This window comes from Leptinotarsa decemlineata, unplaced genomic scaffold (assembly GCF_025532065.1).
Source record: "Leptinotarsa decemlineata unplaced genomic scaffold, Ldec_3_MD MMD2_tig00004839_RagTag_RagTag, whole genome shotgun sequence".
Taxonomy (NCBI): Eukaryota; Metazoa; Arthropoda; class Insecta; order Coleoptera; family Chrysomelidae; genus Leptinotarsa; species Leptinotarsa decemlineata.
Genome location: NW_027412612.1, coordinates 546,037 through 566,102, shown reverse-complemented (window position 1 = coordinate 566,102; position 20,066 = coordinate 546,037). Strand labels below are relative to the sequence as shown.

The following is a 20,066-nucleotide window of genomic DNA, read 5'->3' as shown; positions in this document are numbered from 1 at the left end:
GCTTCTTTACTATAACTTGTTCTTCAGTTACAGTTGAATTTGTGGTTCAGCGTAACACCACTGATGAGAGCTATGGCGGGTCGAAACAGGGCTGTCCGGTATTGAATCATAAATGCATTATGTTTGGGCTTTATTTCCAGCTAAGAATGGTTGAAAAAAAAAACTTGATCTAGTCTCCCTATAAAACTGAAGTTATTCTACTGATACGCAGAAAAATGACACACCAGTAAATCTCAAAATCAAGTAAACTCTCATAACACCAAGTGCGTATCTGAAATATATTGGTACAAATTTGAGAAAATGTTTTCAATGTGTAGCCATAAAGATATCGATGTTATGTATTTAGATCAAAACTACAGACGAATAGCAAAACAATTGATTCGCTACGTGTAATGTGATTGTTCCATTCCAACAGTATGATCGCAATCTCCATCATAACAATTTTCGATTATGTAGCTCCATATTTGACTTTTCATGAAATTGAAGATATTTGTCTAGAATAGTGGAAGGATAGATGTGGTTGATTGGTAATTATGAAAGATTTTGATCTCAATAAGGACTAATATTGAAAAGGGTATATGCTGATAATAACATCTTTCTTCGACTTGGCATTTTCTATAATATCGAGATTCATAATTAATGGAAAGCTTTGCTATGGAATATACTGCAATTTGGTCAAAACTGAATTTTTATGTGTGTTTTCGTCTATTTATATCAACAACATGTATTCAAGAGAGATTAACAGATATTTTTGAATTGATTTTGAACTGAAATAGATCAAAACCAGTTTCAGTTACACATTTTTCCAAACAGCTTTCATACAAGATGATTTAATGGCTATTTTTTGGCTATTTTGGTTATGTTTCTGGTAATGTCAATCTGTCGTCGTGAAGTCAACATGGATGTCATAGAAAAATTATTTTTCTATTGAAATTAATATTTTGAACATCAATAAAAACACACTCAAGTTAACTAATGATTCAAAACAACTTCTTACAAAATGTAAACCGAAAAGATATAATGAACACGATCTTACACAATATATAAATATTTTTTATTGTTGTCTGTTTACAAAAGATATGATGGAAGAGTTGAATTTAATATTTTCAGGAAATACATCGACTTAATAGATACTTATGAGCCCTTCGAAGGAAGAGACCAAGAAATGTTACCCTAAAAAATGAGGACAAGTGGTTGATATCATCTGGTTGTGAGTTCATCGTTGAAACACCACCCAGGAGTTAGAGCTGCTGGAGCGTTCGATTTTTAGATTGTAGAGGAAGAGAAACATCGCCAATAGCCCCATATAAAACCTCTCTCGAAAGAAAATAGATGTGTGGTTCAATTCGAAATAAATGACAGTATGGTTCATTTTTCCAATAGTTCTGCTTTGACTCACAAAAATACACCTGTATATCAGCAACAAGATAATATGTTAACAAAAACTTTCAATATGATATGTGATTTTCACTCGTACATAGAACAGTTCTTGTGAGACGAGAATAATTTGTAGTTGATATTATTATTAATCAATATTCATAGATTTTGAATTGAGTAATGTTCCCATGGAGGAGTAAGGTAGGTTTCAGGAATTAGCTAGCGTTTATCATTGTTAGGATTCAGAGCAATCTTCGTTTGTTCTGTTGAATACATCCTATGCTTATAGGATTTCATTAATTTTTTTGTGTGATTGCTTTTCGGTATAATTTTCCAAATAGGCCACGTAATCTTCGAAAGCGATTTTTTTTAAAACATTATGTTTAACGCCCTTCGCTTCCTTGGATACTCCGAAATTGGCCACAATTTGTTTGATTTCATCATTTTCATAATTCTCCTGCTTCAATCTTTTTTTCAGATCAGTGATTTAATCTTCTGACGTTGCAGTTTTAGTTGAGTATAATTTAGATCTGAGTCCAATAAAGTCGAGCATAAGCTTTCTGTTGTTCTCATCCTTCATCAATCCAATCACTTTCTTATTCGCTCGAGGAATATTGTAAATGATATCTGATTGATGATCGCTGGTATCGAAATACTGATGACAATCATTTTTCATCATCTCATATGAATCATAATTTATAATTTCATAAATCAAACTGTCCGTGTCAGTATAAACTGCGCAAAAATTTTCTCTATACCTAGGAGCCATGTATTCATAATGGAAATCATATGTGGTCAACTTTGCCAAATCCAGTACTACCATTCCAACATATATAGGTTTGTTGAAGAATATTTTGGATTTTCCCAATTCAATGGCCGCCAAGTTTTCATCGAAGACAGTCAAACTCTTGAACCGAGGATTGGAGATTCTGGCTTCGGCACCATATCGCCTATCCCAACTCGTTACAAGGCGAACATCAGAGTGCTTTCTCAGATTTTCCATAGTTTTCCCTGAAACAAATATTTATATATATATGAGACAAAAATTGAGTTTTGAATATAGTAGTACATACCAAATACGGCATTATTCATTAGTTTGAATAGGTTCTTCTCAAAATCATTCGAAGCAGCAGTTCGCAAACGTGTGTTCAAGTCTATGTAGGGCTTCAACCATGTGGACTGCTTGAACTTTAGAACACGATGAATCTTGTTCAAAATGAGACCATGTTCTAAGGCCTGCTTGAGATTTCTGTAATGATTCACATACTATTTCTTCGACTATAGAGTAGCCATCAATTTGAATTGTTTCACCTCCTATGTACTTTCGGTTCGAGATTTTTTTGTCTTAGAATCCACATGATCGGGGCAAAACGGTAAATCCTTATGCATATCGTGAAGGTTGTTTGGATACTCCATATCAACTTCTAGTATATAACCTTCCGAGGCATCATCAGGCACAGTTGTGATATCAATGTTGGTGTCCATCCACTCAAACCAGCCGTATGGTAGATATTGAGACATTGCCCAGCCATATTGATTATTAACATCGAAATACATTAGGTATGAGTCAGCTTTAGCTTCATCATAATTGTCACCCATGTATTTGTTATTAGCTGTGACTCTTCGCTTGGAGCAAATTCGACTCAGTCCACCTCTTGTTCCCTTTTCGAAAAACATCAACTGATCTACATCGGTGAGAAGTTCAAGTTGCTGTTTCGTTTTGAATAACATAGCATCCCATGTATAGCCAGGCAGAGTGAAATAATGGGCAGGATCCAAACCGTAAGTTTTATGACAACTTGAGCGGAACTGCTCGAAGACATAGCCAGAAGCATAACATCCGTCTTCAAATACAGATTCGTATATTTTCCCGATGTATTTATATTAAAAGTAGCCCATATCAGCTTGACACGTAAGTAAGATCTCCTAGGACACGGTTTTTCCTCCAATATGTTGTAAAATGTTTTGATAGGGCGTAAACAATCTTCATTGAATTTTTTGAGAGAATCGATATAGTCATACGGCATTACACCCTTTTTTGTCAAAATCTACTCTTCATCATTCGAGCGGTTGGAGAAATATGATATGAGATTTGGAAAATCTGATAGATATCACGAAATGATCGATAAAATAATAATATATAATAGATGCCGGAATATGTCGTTGATATTTATTGCCATCTTGTGCAGATACCAATACACTCGGCATATTTGACGAAAGGCGATGTAATTTAATTTTGAAATTTTTGAACCTCAAAATATATTTTCCCTCCATAGGTAATTTTGGTAGGCATTCCTTTGTCTTCGAGCAGTCTTCAAGGTGTTTATCTAACATAGCTTGCGTGGAAAAACAGTGAAAACACCTATGGCAATAATATTTTTTTCTATTACGGTTGTCGAGTTGATTACTTACCAAACTAGATAAATCTTTTATCCAAACAAAGTGTTTTCTGGTTGGTGACCAGACATTTATTGAATCCTCACATCTTTCATCGTAATACATGTCTTGAATCATGAGTAGATTCACATGTTTGCTTTTATTTTTTGCTATGCTCAATCTTAGCGGTATTACAGTATACTTGGATTTAAAAAGTTTAAACGTGTAAACATTGACTGAGAGATCATTCTGCTCTTCGAAACTATTCATCTGAATAATTTTCATTGGAAAGTGAATACCTCACAACTTCAGAACTTTTGAATAGTCAGGATAAGATGGGATGTGATCTGTATGTTGTCCATGGGGAACTGGATACAACGCCGAAACAATGGCCCAAGCGAAGCAGGCATTATATCATGATTTCTCTTTTGATTTGAGAAGGCAGTTCAATGTATGATGAACCTCTCTGCGGCACAAATTTGTTTACGGTAACCCCCAAATTCACTACTGCTTCCAACGTCTAACCTCTGTCACGTTCCTGAAACTCTTCCAACTTTATCATGATTGGCTCCATAACATGTTCCTCAAACCACATATTCATATCAGTGTTACTATGGATGGATGCGTTAGATATTGAGAAATACTTATATTCGTTGAAGATTTGATCGCCTTTGACAACCTCAAATTCTCCACCGAATGTCAAATTAACCTTCAAAAATGCATCCTTTTTCAATGCATTTTGAATAAGTCTCACAAAAAGGGTCTTATAGTCGATCAAAAATGAGGTAGGGTTCTTATGCTTGAGATTACTAATAACTTCAGTCCGGATACGCGAATTGAATGCCGATTCTGAATCATCCCAATGTACTCGATTAGAGGCTGTCTCTTTCCGGCTAATCAGGCCTGCTCCTTTCTTCATCTCAAATTTCATCTGATTACGTAGTGTTGTATTATTGATCAAGAATACTAGTAGATTTTGTTTCCCACCCATAGTAGTAGTATTTTTCAGATCTTTTTTTATTCGTTTAGAAGCCTTACAACACTCCTCAAGTCCATCCTTCACTGTTTTCTCCTTGTATTCATCTATTATGAGGCTCAAGATAGATGCGATATATTTCATCACATCAACAAACATTTTTCAAAATTGCAGAAGCAGGTTCAACAATAACTGATTGACCGAAATGGAGCGCCAGAAAATTTTCCTCGAACAGTAAATTAGAAACAGCACTACCTAGCGGGGAAAACTTTGCGTTAGAAGTAATGTGACCAAATATGAATATGAATAAAATCTGCTATTGAGACACATGTCTTATGGAATCATAGTATATCAGAAAACTGAATTTCTATGATGATAGATCAGTCTGAAATACTATATTCACAGGAACAACAGTAAAAATGTTGACAAAAATGTTGATCACGTTAGTATAGTACCCAATTCGATAGCGACAAGTTGCATTACTGTATCTTTATCATGCAGCAAGTAAATGTTCTGTTTCTGTTTAAAATCTGTTTTGCCGTTAATCAGCTGTCGCCCTCATACGAACGACAACTCTCAGAAGTTGAGAAACTTGTGCGAGCTAAGGACTAACGAGGTCTTACCTTTCAACGTGTGATTCCTAACACGGTTGCAGAATCATCCCAGCTTCAACCATATAAATTCTCTCGAGAAAAATACTACAACATAAACATAAGCATGCATGGTGTGAGGCATGCGTGTGTATGTACGAAAAATGTGTGCATTATGTAATATTTGGGGACTCACAAACCAGTATAGCAGGACATCGACAGAAAATGACCACGTAGTCAAGTTGAAGATCAAACTCAACTTCAAGGTCAGATCATGAAATGGTGGAGGGGAGGAATCAGTTTTCAAGTTGAAGTGTGGAAATACCTCCTTTTCAGTTGAATACACGCTTACGTCATATGGTATATTGGCTTGAATCTTGGATAATATTGGGTTTTAAGAAGAAGATAGTAATACATTTCAAATTGAAACATGTGTATTGCGACATGTAAAAGTTCATGTCGAGAATATATTTAGGTGTGAAAAATATATGTCTTTTTCGCTGCAAAATGTTGTGTTGTGACTGTATACATTGTTTTGGAGAACTTCCAAACCCCGTTTAGCACGATTTTCGCTAAGAATGAACTTTGTATTCATTTTCACAGTCAAACCACACTCCACCGTCAGATACTGCAATATAGTGTTGAATTTCAAATGATTAGATTGTACTGCAATACGTGAAAGTTCTTGTTAGGTGAGCACATGCATGTGTGAGAAATATCAATCTATTCTACTGCAAAATGGCATGACCCTACGCATCTCTTTTGGAAACTCTGCAAATCTCCATCTAGCATAACCTGGGCGTTCAATTTCAAGCTCAAGAGAAATATCAGTCTGTTCTCCTGTAAAATGTCAAGTGTTGACACTACATGTCTACAAATCTCCGTCTAGCATGACATTGGCGCAAAAGTCAAAGTCAAATTTTAGTCATCATTTTTGATACATGAATGTATATATGACACGTCACATTTTACAAAAGATATTTTATCTTATAGCACTTATCTACTCTATCAGGAAGTAAAAACAACTTGTTACCAAAAAGTCTTTGACTTTTTTCTGGAATATGAGAAAAATGTTTTCATTATGGTTCACTTTTTCCTGATGGAAATCGTTTCTCCGTCTCGTTTAATGACAGTGAATTTCCTCAATTCTTGTTAGCAAATGGGAATGTACATGAACGTAGCTTGATATTTTGTAAAGATAAATGCATGGTAATGTGAAATTTTTTTTTGTCTTGGAATGTTTTCTTACAAGATTCTCTGTTTTTGAGATCAAAAATTAGTCTAATGAAGCGTTTTTGCCTTATAAAGATTATATTTATTTCTGATGAGTGTCCCAAATGGTAATATTTATACTAAGCTTAGAATACACTAGACCATAGTATATATCCAAGAGATAATGTCTCAAAAAATTTGATTTCATTGTTAGCAAGGCAAAATACGTTTTTCAGAGAAGTGCACAAGTATTCGATGTGATTATTGAAAGACAATTCAGTTTCGAAACCTAGATTTATTTGGAAAGTCGCTGATACTCACTTGAAAACTGGATGAATGTTGTTTTATTTCCATTATTTATTAAATGATTGTTTCTACACCAACATTCGAATTCATTGATTACTAGTTTCGTTTCATTTTCAATTTCATTCAGATCTGGGGACGTCACAATGTTGTGCCATCGGCATACATGAAAACTCGACCCTCGAGAAAATCCTTGTATTTAGTTTCAAGGTTAAATCAAACTTCACCATCAGATTTTGCCAATGTGTGGAAAAAAAGAGACCAAAGTGAGGCGATACCCACGTTTCAGTTGAAGTTACGTCAATATCATCCACTATGTTGGTTCAAAATGTAATGTAATCATATTTCAAGAAAAAATATAGTGTAGCATTCTGAATCATCATTAAGTATGCGGTACCTAGTTCATGTTAGACATGCATATGCGTGAGAAATGTCAGTCTGTTCTTCTGTAAAATGTTATGTGTTGAATCTACGCATCTGTTTTGGGGCAGATAATAACCTTGCATTTATTTCAAAGTCAAACCAAACTTGCCGGGTAAATCTGGCAATGACAGGTGAATGAATTTATTTTCGATCAAAGTGATGGCACATCCTACTTTTCAGTTATAGTTGCGCTGATGTCATATGCTGTGAAGGTCGAAACGGAATGCAAAAGCTACGTGCAATATCAAAATCGACAAGTTTTTGACATACGGCAAATACAGGCACAAACTATAGAAAATCGGCTCATCAAAGCAGTTGTCTCTTTCCACAATTTTTAAATTCTATCCAAACCTCAAGATTTTTCCAAATCCTACTATATTTATTTATCTTCCGAATATGTATTCTGTAATTCAATTTCACTCTCTTCAGTGTTTTCCGTACATAAAATAGACCTAAATAATAACTGTTCTTTTATTCGTCATCATGAATATAACATTACACAAGATTCAGATCTTAAATTCCATTGGATAGTTACAAGCAACAAGAATCCACTCTCTGAACTCTCATTTCTTATCACTTGTGCTTCATTGGTTTGTTTCATGTTGAATCATTTGAATACATGCAATGAACTCTTCTCATTACTTATCTCCAATTATATTATAACCTTTAACTTTGCAGTCCGACGCGGGCCTCAATAGTTCAATGAGGTTTCAAAGCGAAAATGTGAGATCAAATTTTGCTATAATAGAGAGAATTTCAGTCAATTGTTATATGTATCCAATTCGACCCAACCATACCTTGGTACAGCTCAAGTTGATAATTTTCAGATTGATTCTTCACGAGATTCTACAATATTATCTATACAAATGCACGTTATTTAACTCTCTTCAGTTCACCCTACTTCGCTACCCACTAGAGATGCCTGACGTCACAGCCAAGCCCACCTCCCAACTGGATGTCGTTACGAACAGGCAGTGGTCGTTGCGCTCTCGAAGAGGGCAGACGTTAGCACAGTCCTCGGCCACCTGCGTGTCACCATCGATAGCGAGGCTAGAGCGATGCGTTACGTCACATCCTTCACTGCAGCGATATAGGTGAGGGCACACCGATGAATACGCATTACCCAGCCGCACGTCGGGAGTGAACATCTCGCTCTCTTACCGTTGAACGGTTGATGCTGTGACGTCACACCACTAATAACTTGGTGGGCTCACATCGATGGAACATTCATTACTTGAAGGATCTTCGAAGTATGCAGACTTATGTTTGTACATAGACAAGCACATGATGAAACCCTGTACTGTGCATTCTTACACACACACCAATCAAATGTAATTACGTCACTATGTCACACCCACACACACACACACACACACACACACACACACACACACACACACAAAATCTCATATGAAAAAAATTCTGAACGATCCATGCACCAGACCCTTCAAGGTCACATCGCCTTGATGTTACTAAACAACAACAAAAAAAAGCAATTAATACGTCATAGTGGTGGGGGGAGGCCCAGAACCGGCTGTAATCTGTGATGTACACATACCACCTATGCACCAGACATATTTTTCAAGGTCATATGCACCATACATATTTTTCAAGGTGGCATGCACCAGACATATTTCTCAGGGTCACATGAGTCGGTCTAGGTCATCCACCCCACGTGACGTCATAGTGGTGGGGGAGGCTTAGAACCGGCTCAAATCTCCTAATTTGGAGATCACAATAAAGTCTTTAGTATCTTGCCATCTAATAGCTAAAGTGCCCTGATTACTACATCTTATTTGGGATTCCCCTCTTTCTAGCTTTCCTTCAAATTTCGGAACATCTTTGCGACTTTTCATGCAAGTGCCCACTGCAGCAAATTCAATGTCATTCATCAACTTGACTGATGTAAAAAACCTGTCAAAACAGAGAACTACATTTTTTGTTTGGCAAATTGAAGAGGTCAACTTTTTTACCACCCGTTCACCCAGAGTTCCTTCAGAGTATTCAGTCTCCTTACCACTATATATGTTTAGATCATACACATAGCCTGTCAACGAGTCGCATCTTGTCCATATTTTTATTCCACGTTTTATTGGCTTTAGGGGCATGTATTGTTTCAGAGACGATTTGCCTTTGAATTTTGCCATGGATTCGTCGATACTCTGGAACGTTGAGTCGCTTCTTGCTTGAGGAAATGTCTTTTTGAAGCACGATAAAACTTCATCCATATAGTAGGTCTTTGACGAATTGTCAGGCTTTTCAGGTTCTTTGAAATATAATATTAATAAAAGTAGTTGACATCTATCCCTAGATATGGCATTTTTTATCGCTTCGTTACCAAGAGATGCTTTATTTGACCAATACATGGAAAATGTCGGAACTCTATTATAATGCATAATCAAACACACACCAGTAACTAGCATAATTTCTCTGGCATTGGTTTTTTCATAATTTTGTGAAATGTTGTTGACACGCATTCAAGAAGATCCACTTTTTTTAAATAAAATTATTTGGACTGATGAATCGAAATTTTCGAGAGAAGGGATTTTCAATAGAAAAAGTTGTCATTATTGGTCCAGTGAAAATCCTCACGTCACAAAAGAAGCCGGATTTCAAGAAAAATTTAGTTTTAATGTCTTCTGCATGTTGATGGACAACAAATTGAGGTACGTGATATACGAGGAGTCATTAATATCCAGAAGCTACCTGAATATTTTGGAGAATACTGTAGACAGTTTCGTGGATAATCTGCCACTCGAAGATTATCGAAACTGTTGGTACCAACTAGATATGGCATTTTTTATCGCTTCGTTACCAAGAGATGCTTTATTTGACCAATACATGGAAAATGTCGGAACTCTATTATAATGCATAATCAAACACACACCAGTAACTAGCATAATTTCTCTGGCATTGGTTTTTTCATAATTTTGTGAAATGTTGTTGACACGCATTCAAGAAGATCCACTTTTTTTAAATAAAATTATTTGGACTGATGAATCGAAATTTTCGAGAGAAGGGATTTTCAATAGAAAAAGTTGTCATTATTGGTCCAGTGAAAATCCTCACGTCACAAAAGAAGCCGGATTTCAAGAAAAATTTAGTTTTAATGTCTTCTGCATGTTGATGGACAACAAATTGAGGTACGTGATATACGAGGAGTCATTAATATCCAGAAGCTACCTGAATATTTTGGAGAATACTGTAGACAGTTTCGTGGATAATCTGCCACTCGAAGATTATCGAAACTGTTGGTACCAACTAGATATGGCATTTTTTATCGCTTCGTTACCAAGAGATGCTTTATTTGACCAATACATGGAAAATGTCGGAACTCTATTATAATGCATAATCAAACACACACCAGTAACTAGCATAATTTCTCTGGCATTGGTTTTTTCATACTTTTTTTTTTGTAGATTTTTCAAGAATCTCTAGTCTTTGATTTGTGCAGTGGGCTATATAAAGAAACAAACTTTTTGGAAAGACTTTTAGAAAGCAATCTAATTCCGTACTGCTACGATTTAGACCACACTGGATAATTGGTTTTACTGTAGGCGGTATAGTTTTCCTAGGAACAAAATTGTTGTTCACTGTAGTCCACCAGATATTCCCATTGGGTAGCTGTTGATTATCTTCAGTGTCTGCGGCAGCATTCGGAATCTGTATGTCTTCGTTGTCGTCATCAGAAGAGTCACTTTCACTCTCTTCTGACCCAGATGATGGAGAAAAATTTCTATCTTGCACACTGTCGTCACTACCATATGGCTTGGAGTGATCTGAATCTTCCTCACTCTCTATCTCATCCAAGTTTTCAACAAAGTATGCTAGTTCGTCCTCTGTGAGGGCTTTTTTTCTGGCACTCATGCTGCAATATAAGAAGAGGTTAGGAGTGCATACTAACCTATATATATATATATATATATATATATATATATATATATATATATATATATATATATATATGGTTATATATGTCCTATATATATATATATATATATAGGACATATATAACCTGGGTTATATATGTCCTAACCTGTTAGGACATATATAACCCAGAGATAATACATGCGATAAAATACTCTAAACCATTATTTGATTCAAAATTTTGTAAAATTACTTACCTATGCGCTTTGCGTTACCGAATTTCTACAAATCAGCACAAAATAATGGAAATAAACTACAGTAAATGTAAATAATAGTAAGTTGGACGCTAGTTTACATGTAAACAGACTCGCAGAACGTGCTCGACTGGTCGTCGTTTTATTTGCCGAGGTTGCCACATCGCAGGATATTTGCGCAACACCATAAAGCACTGATGTGTCCCAGCGCAACGTGTTTTCGATATTAGGATCCCGTTTTAGAAATTTATGAACAACTGTTGCGACATATGTGTCCCTACAGGAGTGAAAGGGTTAAATACGGACCTGTATTTTTTGTTGAATTTTTTGTTTCGTCGACGTTCACTTCATACTGAGAAATTAAATTCAATTTTATATTTCGGGATGTTTCCGTAATATTTGATTATAAATGTGTGAATTATTCCCTTATAAATTACGGCCCTGGAAATTGGTTGACTGAGTTGAATAAAAACACAATAGTAATTTTCACATCTCCCTATGTACCGTAGAGTTTTTCGAGAGTTTGTTTTTTAAATTTTAGGTACCTATTCATATTTTTTCCATTGCTCTGAGCATTTTCTACAATGACCTTCGAATAAGAAAACCTTTTATAATTATCTGAAACATATCTACATCAAAAATATATTAAATGTGTTTTAATAGGCAGAAGAAGAAATGATAGTAATAATAACATCCGAAACGAACACTATAATTGTAATGAAAATTGAAATGAGGTAATTTATATTCACAAAAAATAAATTGCGCAATAAATGTTCGAATTGGAGTTCATCTATTTCGAGACATTTTTGAACTCGGTTTTTCATAGTGTTTACTGCTCTTAATACACTTATTTGCTGCATTGTTGCGAAATCATTCAAAATCCTCAATCTCGAGTTTTCCACATTTTCTATCTCTCTGCCAGCGTAAATCCTATTTTTCAATTTCCCCTATAGAAAATCTGGTGATCTTGCAGGCCATCTTATTGACCCATTATTTGTCTCGAAATGGAAGGACTCCAATTCGAACATTTATTGCGCCATTAAGTTTTTTGTGTATATAAATTACTTCTTTTCAATTTTCATTACAATTATAATGTTCGTTTCGGATGTTATTACCGCTATCATTTCTTTTTCTGTTCATCAAAACACATATCATATATTTTTGTTGTAGATATGTTTCAGATAATCATAAAAGGTTTTCTTATTCGAAGTTCATTGTAGAAAATGCTCAGAGCAATGGAAAAAATATGAATAGGTACCCAAAAACGAAAAAAAAAAACTCTACGGTACATAGGGAGATGTGAAAGTTTCTATCGTGTTTTTATTTAACTCTGTCAACCAATTTCCAGGGCCGTAATTTAGAAGGGAATAATTCACCCAATTATAATCAAAAATTACCGAAACATCCCGAAATATAAAATAAAATTTAATTTCTCGGTATGAAGTGAACGTCTACGATCCAAAAACTACAACAAAAAATACAAGTCCGTATTTGAAAATTCAAGTCAGATAACATCCTACCTATATAAAAGATTCATGGTCATATTCTGATAGCCCACGTCAAGTGCCAATAGCAAAATGTTGACAGATTTTCAATATGTCTGCGAATAAAGAAGATATAGACAAAAAAAAATTGGGATTTTTTGGTTTTTCCTGTATATCTCCAGAACCAAAAAAGCTATAAGGGGATGGTAAAATAAGTGAACTCTTTTTTCTCTTCTAGCTTTCGAGTCTTCATTGGCTCTTCATCAGGAACTCTACAATGAATTGGTAGTTGATTTTAATATTTATTTAACAAATTGTGAAATGTGTGACACTTACGAAAGTGAGGTTAGTAATATAGTAATTCCTTTCACTTGCCGCGATTTGTAAACATAATATTTCCCAAACGACAAACACTTTTGGTGAAAAACAACATGAAAATACAACATGAAATTACATTTTCATGTTGTTTTTCACGAAGAGTGTTTGTCGTTTGGGAAATGTTATGTTTACAATTCGCGGCAAATGAAAGGGATTACTATATTACTAACCTCACTTTCGTAAGTGTCACACATTTCACAATTTGTTAAATAAATATTGAAATCAATTACCAATTCATTGTAGAGTTCCTGATGAAGAGCCAATAAAGACTCGAAAGCTAGAACAGAAAAAAGCGTTCACTCATTTTACGTTTCATGTGGTAACATTGCTATATTCTAAACCGTAACAGATACGAATGCGAAAAAAGGTAACTGTCACCGAGAACAATACAATGGTCAAAGAAAATTTACGGGGACTCTCGTCCTTCTCGAGTTACACGGAGAAAACCAAAAATGCTGTTTTTCGTTTTTATCGAATGGAATTGTTATTTCGGAGAATATCAAAAAATGGAAAAGGAAAATATTATTGTATTCGAAGTGTACTATGACGATGTAATAATAAATAGTCGATAAAACGTTTCGTGTCAACATGGCCATTATCAACTTTTTTTTTTAAATACGGACCTGTCTTTTTTTATTACAGATATTGATAAAGAGATAAATTAACAATCCAAGGGTATTTCACATTTGATATTTTTATGCGTTTCACTTGAAATGTCCCTATACCTAAATCATAAAGTTTTTTTTAATAAAGTCACTTCTTCTGGAAACATCATTTTGTAAGAATTTGGTTTTAGGTACAGTGGAATTGTCAAGCTCATAACAGTTTGGTTACTTCTATAAGTACTTCACAAATAGTTATCGACGATGTTTCAAAACATCTTCCAAAATGCATGCAAATATCGAGTATTCAAACGAATTTCTTATGAAATTATTTATTACACATGAATAAAGTGATCAAATCATTATCAGAACTTGCAGAACATTCAACCAAATGTATTCTGAATTAACACCAATGAAAAAGAAAATATTGTAAGGTTACGAAATAATTTCCTCAACAATGACTCAAAGTTTCCAGGGAACAACTGTACTTAAAATCAGGCATTTCTAGGTGAAAAGTAAGATTTTCTGGGCTATAACATGTGAAAGTACAGAAAATAATAGAATTAGGATGATTTGAAATAACACAATTGTGAATAAAATATCACATTTTCACAAGAAATGCTGGAAATGCCCATTGCATTTTCAAATTTTTTTTGTACACCATTTGTGGTTGCTTTTTCAATTTCCAGATCTTCAATACACCGCACTATTCGCTGTCGCAGTTCTTCTTTGGTAGGCACTGAAGTAATGTACACAATTTCTTTCAAAACACACCATAAACAAGTTAAGTGGCGTGAGATCTGGTGATCGCGGTGGCCAATCCCACGGCGCTAAACTAGTAAACCAACGATCGTCAATCATTTCAAAAGTTTTCTGGAAACTTCCTGGGGGCATGAGCTGGCGCTCCGTCCAGTTGAAACCACAAATTCCATTATTCCTCTAAAGGCAGCCCAAAAATGTTTATTTCTTCTATTAAAAATGCAATTTCTCGTAAATTTTGATTCGTCGCTCCAAATTATTTTTGACAAAAATTCCCGATCTTCTTGTATATGTATTGACAGGGATTCGCAAAAACGAACTCTACGTTCAGAGTCCTAACCTTGGTTAGGAGAGCTTGAACCTTGGTAAATTTATACGGATGCATTTCGTGATTTTTCAAAATTCATTGTCCTGAAGCATGTGATACACCCAAATATTTTTCTGTATGTAGAATGGAAGCTTCTGGATATGCATAAATATATGCCAAAACGTTAACAGTATCGTCCCCAGTTGAAGTAACAAGTTTTGGTAATGTTGAAAGCGCCTTTAAGTTTGAGCCATAAATAGTTAAGGAAATTATTTTATTCAACGAAAGCCATTTTTTGTGGAGGAAAATTAGTCTTTTATCGACCTTTTTTTGGGGTATTTTTACCGTCCACAATCTGAAAAATATGAAAATTACAATGGATAACTTCAAAATACTTTGATTTTACGCAGTAACTTGTCGGGTTAAACTAAAAAGTTTGCCCTTTCTACACTTGAAATTATTTTGTAATCTCACAAACTTCGTCTCGATATATTTGTTTGTATTTCTGACAATGATTTGATCACACTGTCCGTGTATAATAAATAATTTCATAAGAACTTCGTTTGAATAATCAATATTTGTATTCGATTTTTTGAAACACCGTCAATAACCACTCATCAATTACTTATAAGTCACCAAACTGCCATAGGCTTGATAATTCCACGGCTACCTAAAATGAAATTCTTTAAAAATTTTTTTGTACAACTGTCTTTAGAATTATCTCTAATAGAAACATTTCAATAAAGATATATATATATATATATATATATATATATATATATATATATATATATATATGATGAGCTGTTTTCTCGGGTTTCGCTCCGTGTTCTGTGTATTTTCTCCCCATAAGGATTATTTTCACAACGTTTCGGCAAAGTCTCATTTGCCATCTTCTGGTGATGTCTGGTTTTTTCAACTAGACTTCAACCAGACATCACCAGAAGATGGCAAATGAGACTTTGCCGAAACGTTGTGAAAATAATCCTTATGGGGAGAAAATACACAGAACACGGAGCGAAACCCGAGAAAACAGCTCATCATACTTTATCCGTGAGAATCTTCGAGTTAACATATATATATATATATATATATATATATATATATATATATATATATATATATATATATATATATATATATATATATATATATATATATATATATATATATATATATATATATATATATATATATATATATATATATATATATATATATATATATATATATATATATACAGGCTGATTCACGGTGGATGGCACATTAGACGTTTCTGGTGAACCAGACAACGGATCACTTTGAAAATTTAATGGAGGGCATATTCGGACATTCTCTAGCCAACTAAAATATTTTCGACAATGCGGTGTTGCCGCTTCTATTAGAAAGCTGTAGCAACTTTGATTTTTCAAATGGAACACTCTGTATATAATATTATTTTTGGAATCTCCAGCAATTGCCCGACAACTTTTCTTGATATTTCCCTATACCTATCTGTTACCGTTTTCGAAATAAAAATTAATTTCAATTTTTTTCTTCGAAAATCATGACTTCTAAAAATGCCGATATCTTTTAGTTAAGAAGTACTATGATATCGAAATTTGGTTTGGAGTTAGGTGATACTTGGACACTTCCCACACGTCAGCCTAATCTCCGTTACTTCAATACAGGGTGGTAAAAAAATACAGTTTTTTCGTTTGCTTGAAAAAGTTGCTGAAATTTGATTATTTTAAATGGAACACCCTGTATATTATTGAAAATTCGGAAAGCTGCTGAAATTTGCTTTCTTTCTATGTATATCATACCTATACCTAACTAGTCAAGTTTCGGACTTATGAACATTTATTTGTGAAAATGTCCCTTCAGAATGGTATTTCCATTCGGTATTTGGTAAGCAGGCCATGATTTCTATTTGACAGTAGCGTTGTGACATTCTCCTAATAATATCGACATTTTCGTCACTTCAGAAGTTGCAAATACCTTCAAAACGATGGAACAAAACTATTCAAACGAAGTTCTTATGAATTTGTTTATTATTTTTGGACAGTGTGACAAAATTATCAGCAGAACATGTAGAAAGTTCAATGAAATGTATCCGAATCTACCGCCAATGAACCTCAAGAAATTTATACGAATTCAGAACAATTTCAATGCATTTGGATCAACTTTAAAAGCACCAAGAAACTTGCTTCGACCCGTAACTTTCGAAGACAACCAGATTAATGTCTTAGCATATTTTCACGCATTTCCCGAGTCATCGATAAGAAGTGCTGAAGAAGATTTGGGTATAAAATATTCATCGGTTCAAAGAATCTTGCGAAGACATAAAATGCATGATTATAAATTCACCAAAATTCAAGCAATGAAGCCTCAAGATCCTCAACAGAGAGTAGAATTTTGTGAAATGTTGTTGACACGCATTCAAGAAGATCCACTTTTTTTAAATAAAATAATTTGGACTGATGAATCGAAATTTTCGAGAGAAGGGATTTTCAATAGAAAAAGTTGTCATTATTGGTCCAGTGAAAATCCTCACGTCACAAAAGAAGCCGGATTTCAAGAAAAATTTAGTTTTAATGTCTTCTGCATGTTGATGGACAACAAATTGAGGTACGTGATATACGAGGAGTCATTAACATCCAGAAGCTACCTGAATATTTTGGAGAATACTGTAGACAGTTTCGTGGATAATCTGCCACTCGAAGATTATCGAAACTGTTGGTACCAACTAGACGGAGCTCCTGCACATTGCACAAGAAAAGTGAGCGCAGAACTGGATAGACTATTTGACGATCGGTGGATGAGGCGCTTGGGACCATGGAATTGGCCAGCGAGATCACCCGATCTTAATCCATTAGATTTTTATTTGTGGGGAATGTTTAAAGAAAAAGTTTACAAAATACCCGTGCGTTCGAGAGATGAATTGTTAGAAAGGATTGCCCAAACATTTGAAGATTTGGATCCCAATGAAATCAGATCTGCCACCACGAAAGCAGTCAACACCCGCATTTTAAAGTGCTTGGAAGTGAACGGCCAGCGATTCGAACATATTTTGAAATATTCCACATGATTGTTTTACTTTTTTATAATTATTGATATCAATATTTCCAATTTCAAGTTTCTTGGTGTTTTTTTTAAAGTTTATCCAAACATATTGAAATTGTTCTGAATTCGTATAAATTTCTTGAGGTTCATTGGCGGTAGATTCGGATACATTTCATTGAACTTTCTACATGTTCTGCTGATAATTTTGTCACACTGTCCAAAAATAATAAACAAATTCATAAGAACTTCGTTTGAATAGTTTTGTTCCATCGTTTTGAAGGTATTTGCAACTTCTGAAGTGACGAAAATGTCGATATTATTAGGAGAATGTCACAACGCTACTGTCAAATAGTAATCATGGCCTGCTTACCAAATACCGAATGGAAATACCATTCTGAAGGGACATTTTCACAAATAAATGTTCATAAGTCCGAAACTTGACTAGTTAGGTATAGGTATGATATACATAGAAAGAAAGCAAATTTCAGCAGCTTTCCGAATTTTCAATAATATACAGGGTGTTCCATTTAAAATAATCAAATTTCAGCAAATTTTTCAAGCAAACGAAAAAACTGTATTTTTTTACCACCCTGTATTGAAGTAATGGAGATTAGGCTGACGTGTGGGAAGTGTCCAAGTATCACCTAACTCCAAACCAAATTTCGATATCATAGTACTTCTTAACTAAAAGATATCGGCATTTTTAGAAGTCATGATTTTCGAAGAAAAAAATTGAAATTAATTTTTATTTCGAAAACGGTAACAGATAGGTATAGGGAAATATCAAGAAAAGTTGTCGGGCAATTGTTGGAGATTCCAAAAATAATATTATATACAGAGTGTTCCATTTGAAAAATCAAAGTTGCTACTGCTTTCTAATAGAAGCGGCGACACCGCATTGTCGAAAATATTTTAGTTGGCTAGAGAATGTCCGAATATGCCCTCCATTAAATTTTCAAAGTGATCCGTTGTCTGGTTCACCAGAAACGTCTAATGTGCCATCCACCGTGAATCAGCCTGTATAGAAACAGAAGTTAATATCGGACATAACACTCAAGAAAGTGGCAAACCATAGACACGTATTTCGGGCTTTTGGCCCATCATCAGTATGATGCAGCCAAGTGTAAGGATGGGCAACACTTGGTTACCAAAAGATAGAAATACAAATGCACGGAACCACCAACAGGAGCCAACCGCACATCTGTGGTTTCAGTTGATAGATCTTGTGTTTACGAGAAAACTATCAAAATCACCACGGAGGCAGCTATAGCTACCTGCGTGACATCCGGGTCCAGGAAATTATACGAATATGAAAGTTATTGAGTGTCTTGATATAGAAACAGAAGTTAATATCGGACATAACACTCAAGAAAGTGGCAAACCATAGACACGTGTTTCGGGCTTTTGGTCCATCATCAGTATATATATATATATATATATATATATATATATATATATATATATATATATATATATATATATATATATATATATTCATTTGTTCATTTGAAGTACATATTAGATACCTTACCTTAAATAGAAATTTCTCATCGTTTGTTTTCAGTATAATGGTTACGCACATATATTAACAACAAATAATCTTTCTTCAATCAGTTTGTTTCCACTGAAGCTCAAATGTCACAATCCATGATTAAAAATGATCAATCGCCATTCATATATATTGCCTGAAACACAAAAACAAATTAATAAACCATTTAGATCAATATCAGCAAACAAAATAACATTACAAGTTCATTCAAAATTATCTAAATCAATATGTAGTAAGTACATCAAAGTGTAGCTGAAAACAACACTCAGTATATGATAAAACCATGTAGTTAAAATGTTGTCAAGCCTACTAAGTTATTGTTAATGGAAAGAGTTCATAAAATGTGCAAATTCCTGATTTCAAAAATAAATATTGTAAAATTGAAAATGTGAACTGTCATAAGACAATCAAAATTGTTAATATTAGATATTAGATTAAGTATGTTTATCCAAATGGTGAATAAACTAATGTTAGTTTGTATAAAGTGCCAAAAAGTTACAAATTATAACAAGTTGACATGATCTAGAATTTTCGAGAATTGGTTGCCAAGGAAATGAGGCGAAG

General features: G+C 34.3%; 2 protein-coding genes across 3 annotated transcripts in view; one reads left to right on the top strand and one right to left on the bottom strand.

The window, feature by feature from the left end:
• Positions 1-20,066, top strand: part of LOC111512544 (protein fem-1 homolog CG6966) — a 452,752-nt gene that overhangs the window by 38,634 nt on the left and 394,052 nt on the right. The gene's annotated exons all lie outside the window — the stretch shown is intronic.
• LOC141484161 (uncharacterized) overlaps positions 1-20,066 on the bottom strand; it is a 59,352-nt gene that overhangs the window by 38,703 nt on the left and 583 nt on the right. The window contains exons 2-3 of one of the 2 annotated variants that reach the window (XM_074179259.1): positions 19,485-19,638; positions 10,069-11,125 (exon numbers count right to left, since the gene is read on the bottom strand). In XM_074179259.1, the coding sequence (XP_074035360.1) occupies positions 10,657-11,125; positions 19,485-19,504 (489 nt within the window). In that variant the 5' untranslated portion in view covers positions 19,505-19,638 and the 3' untranslated portion in view covers positions 10,069-10,656. Of the gene's footprint in view, positions 1-10,068; positions 11,126-19,484; positions 19,639-20,066 lie in introns of those variants that run through there. The other variant, XR_012466510.1, reaches the window with a different exon arrangement.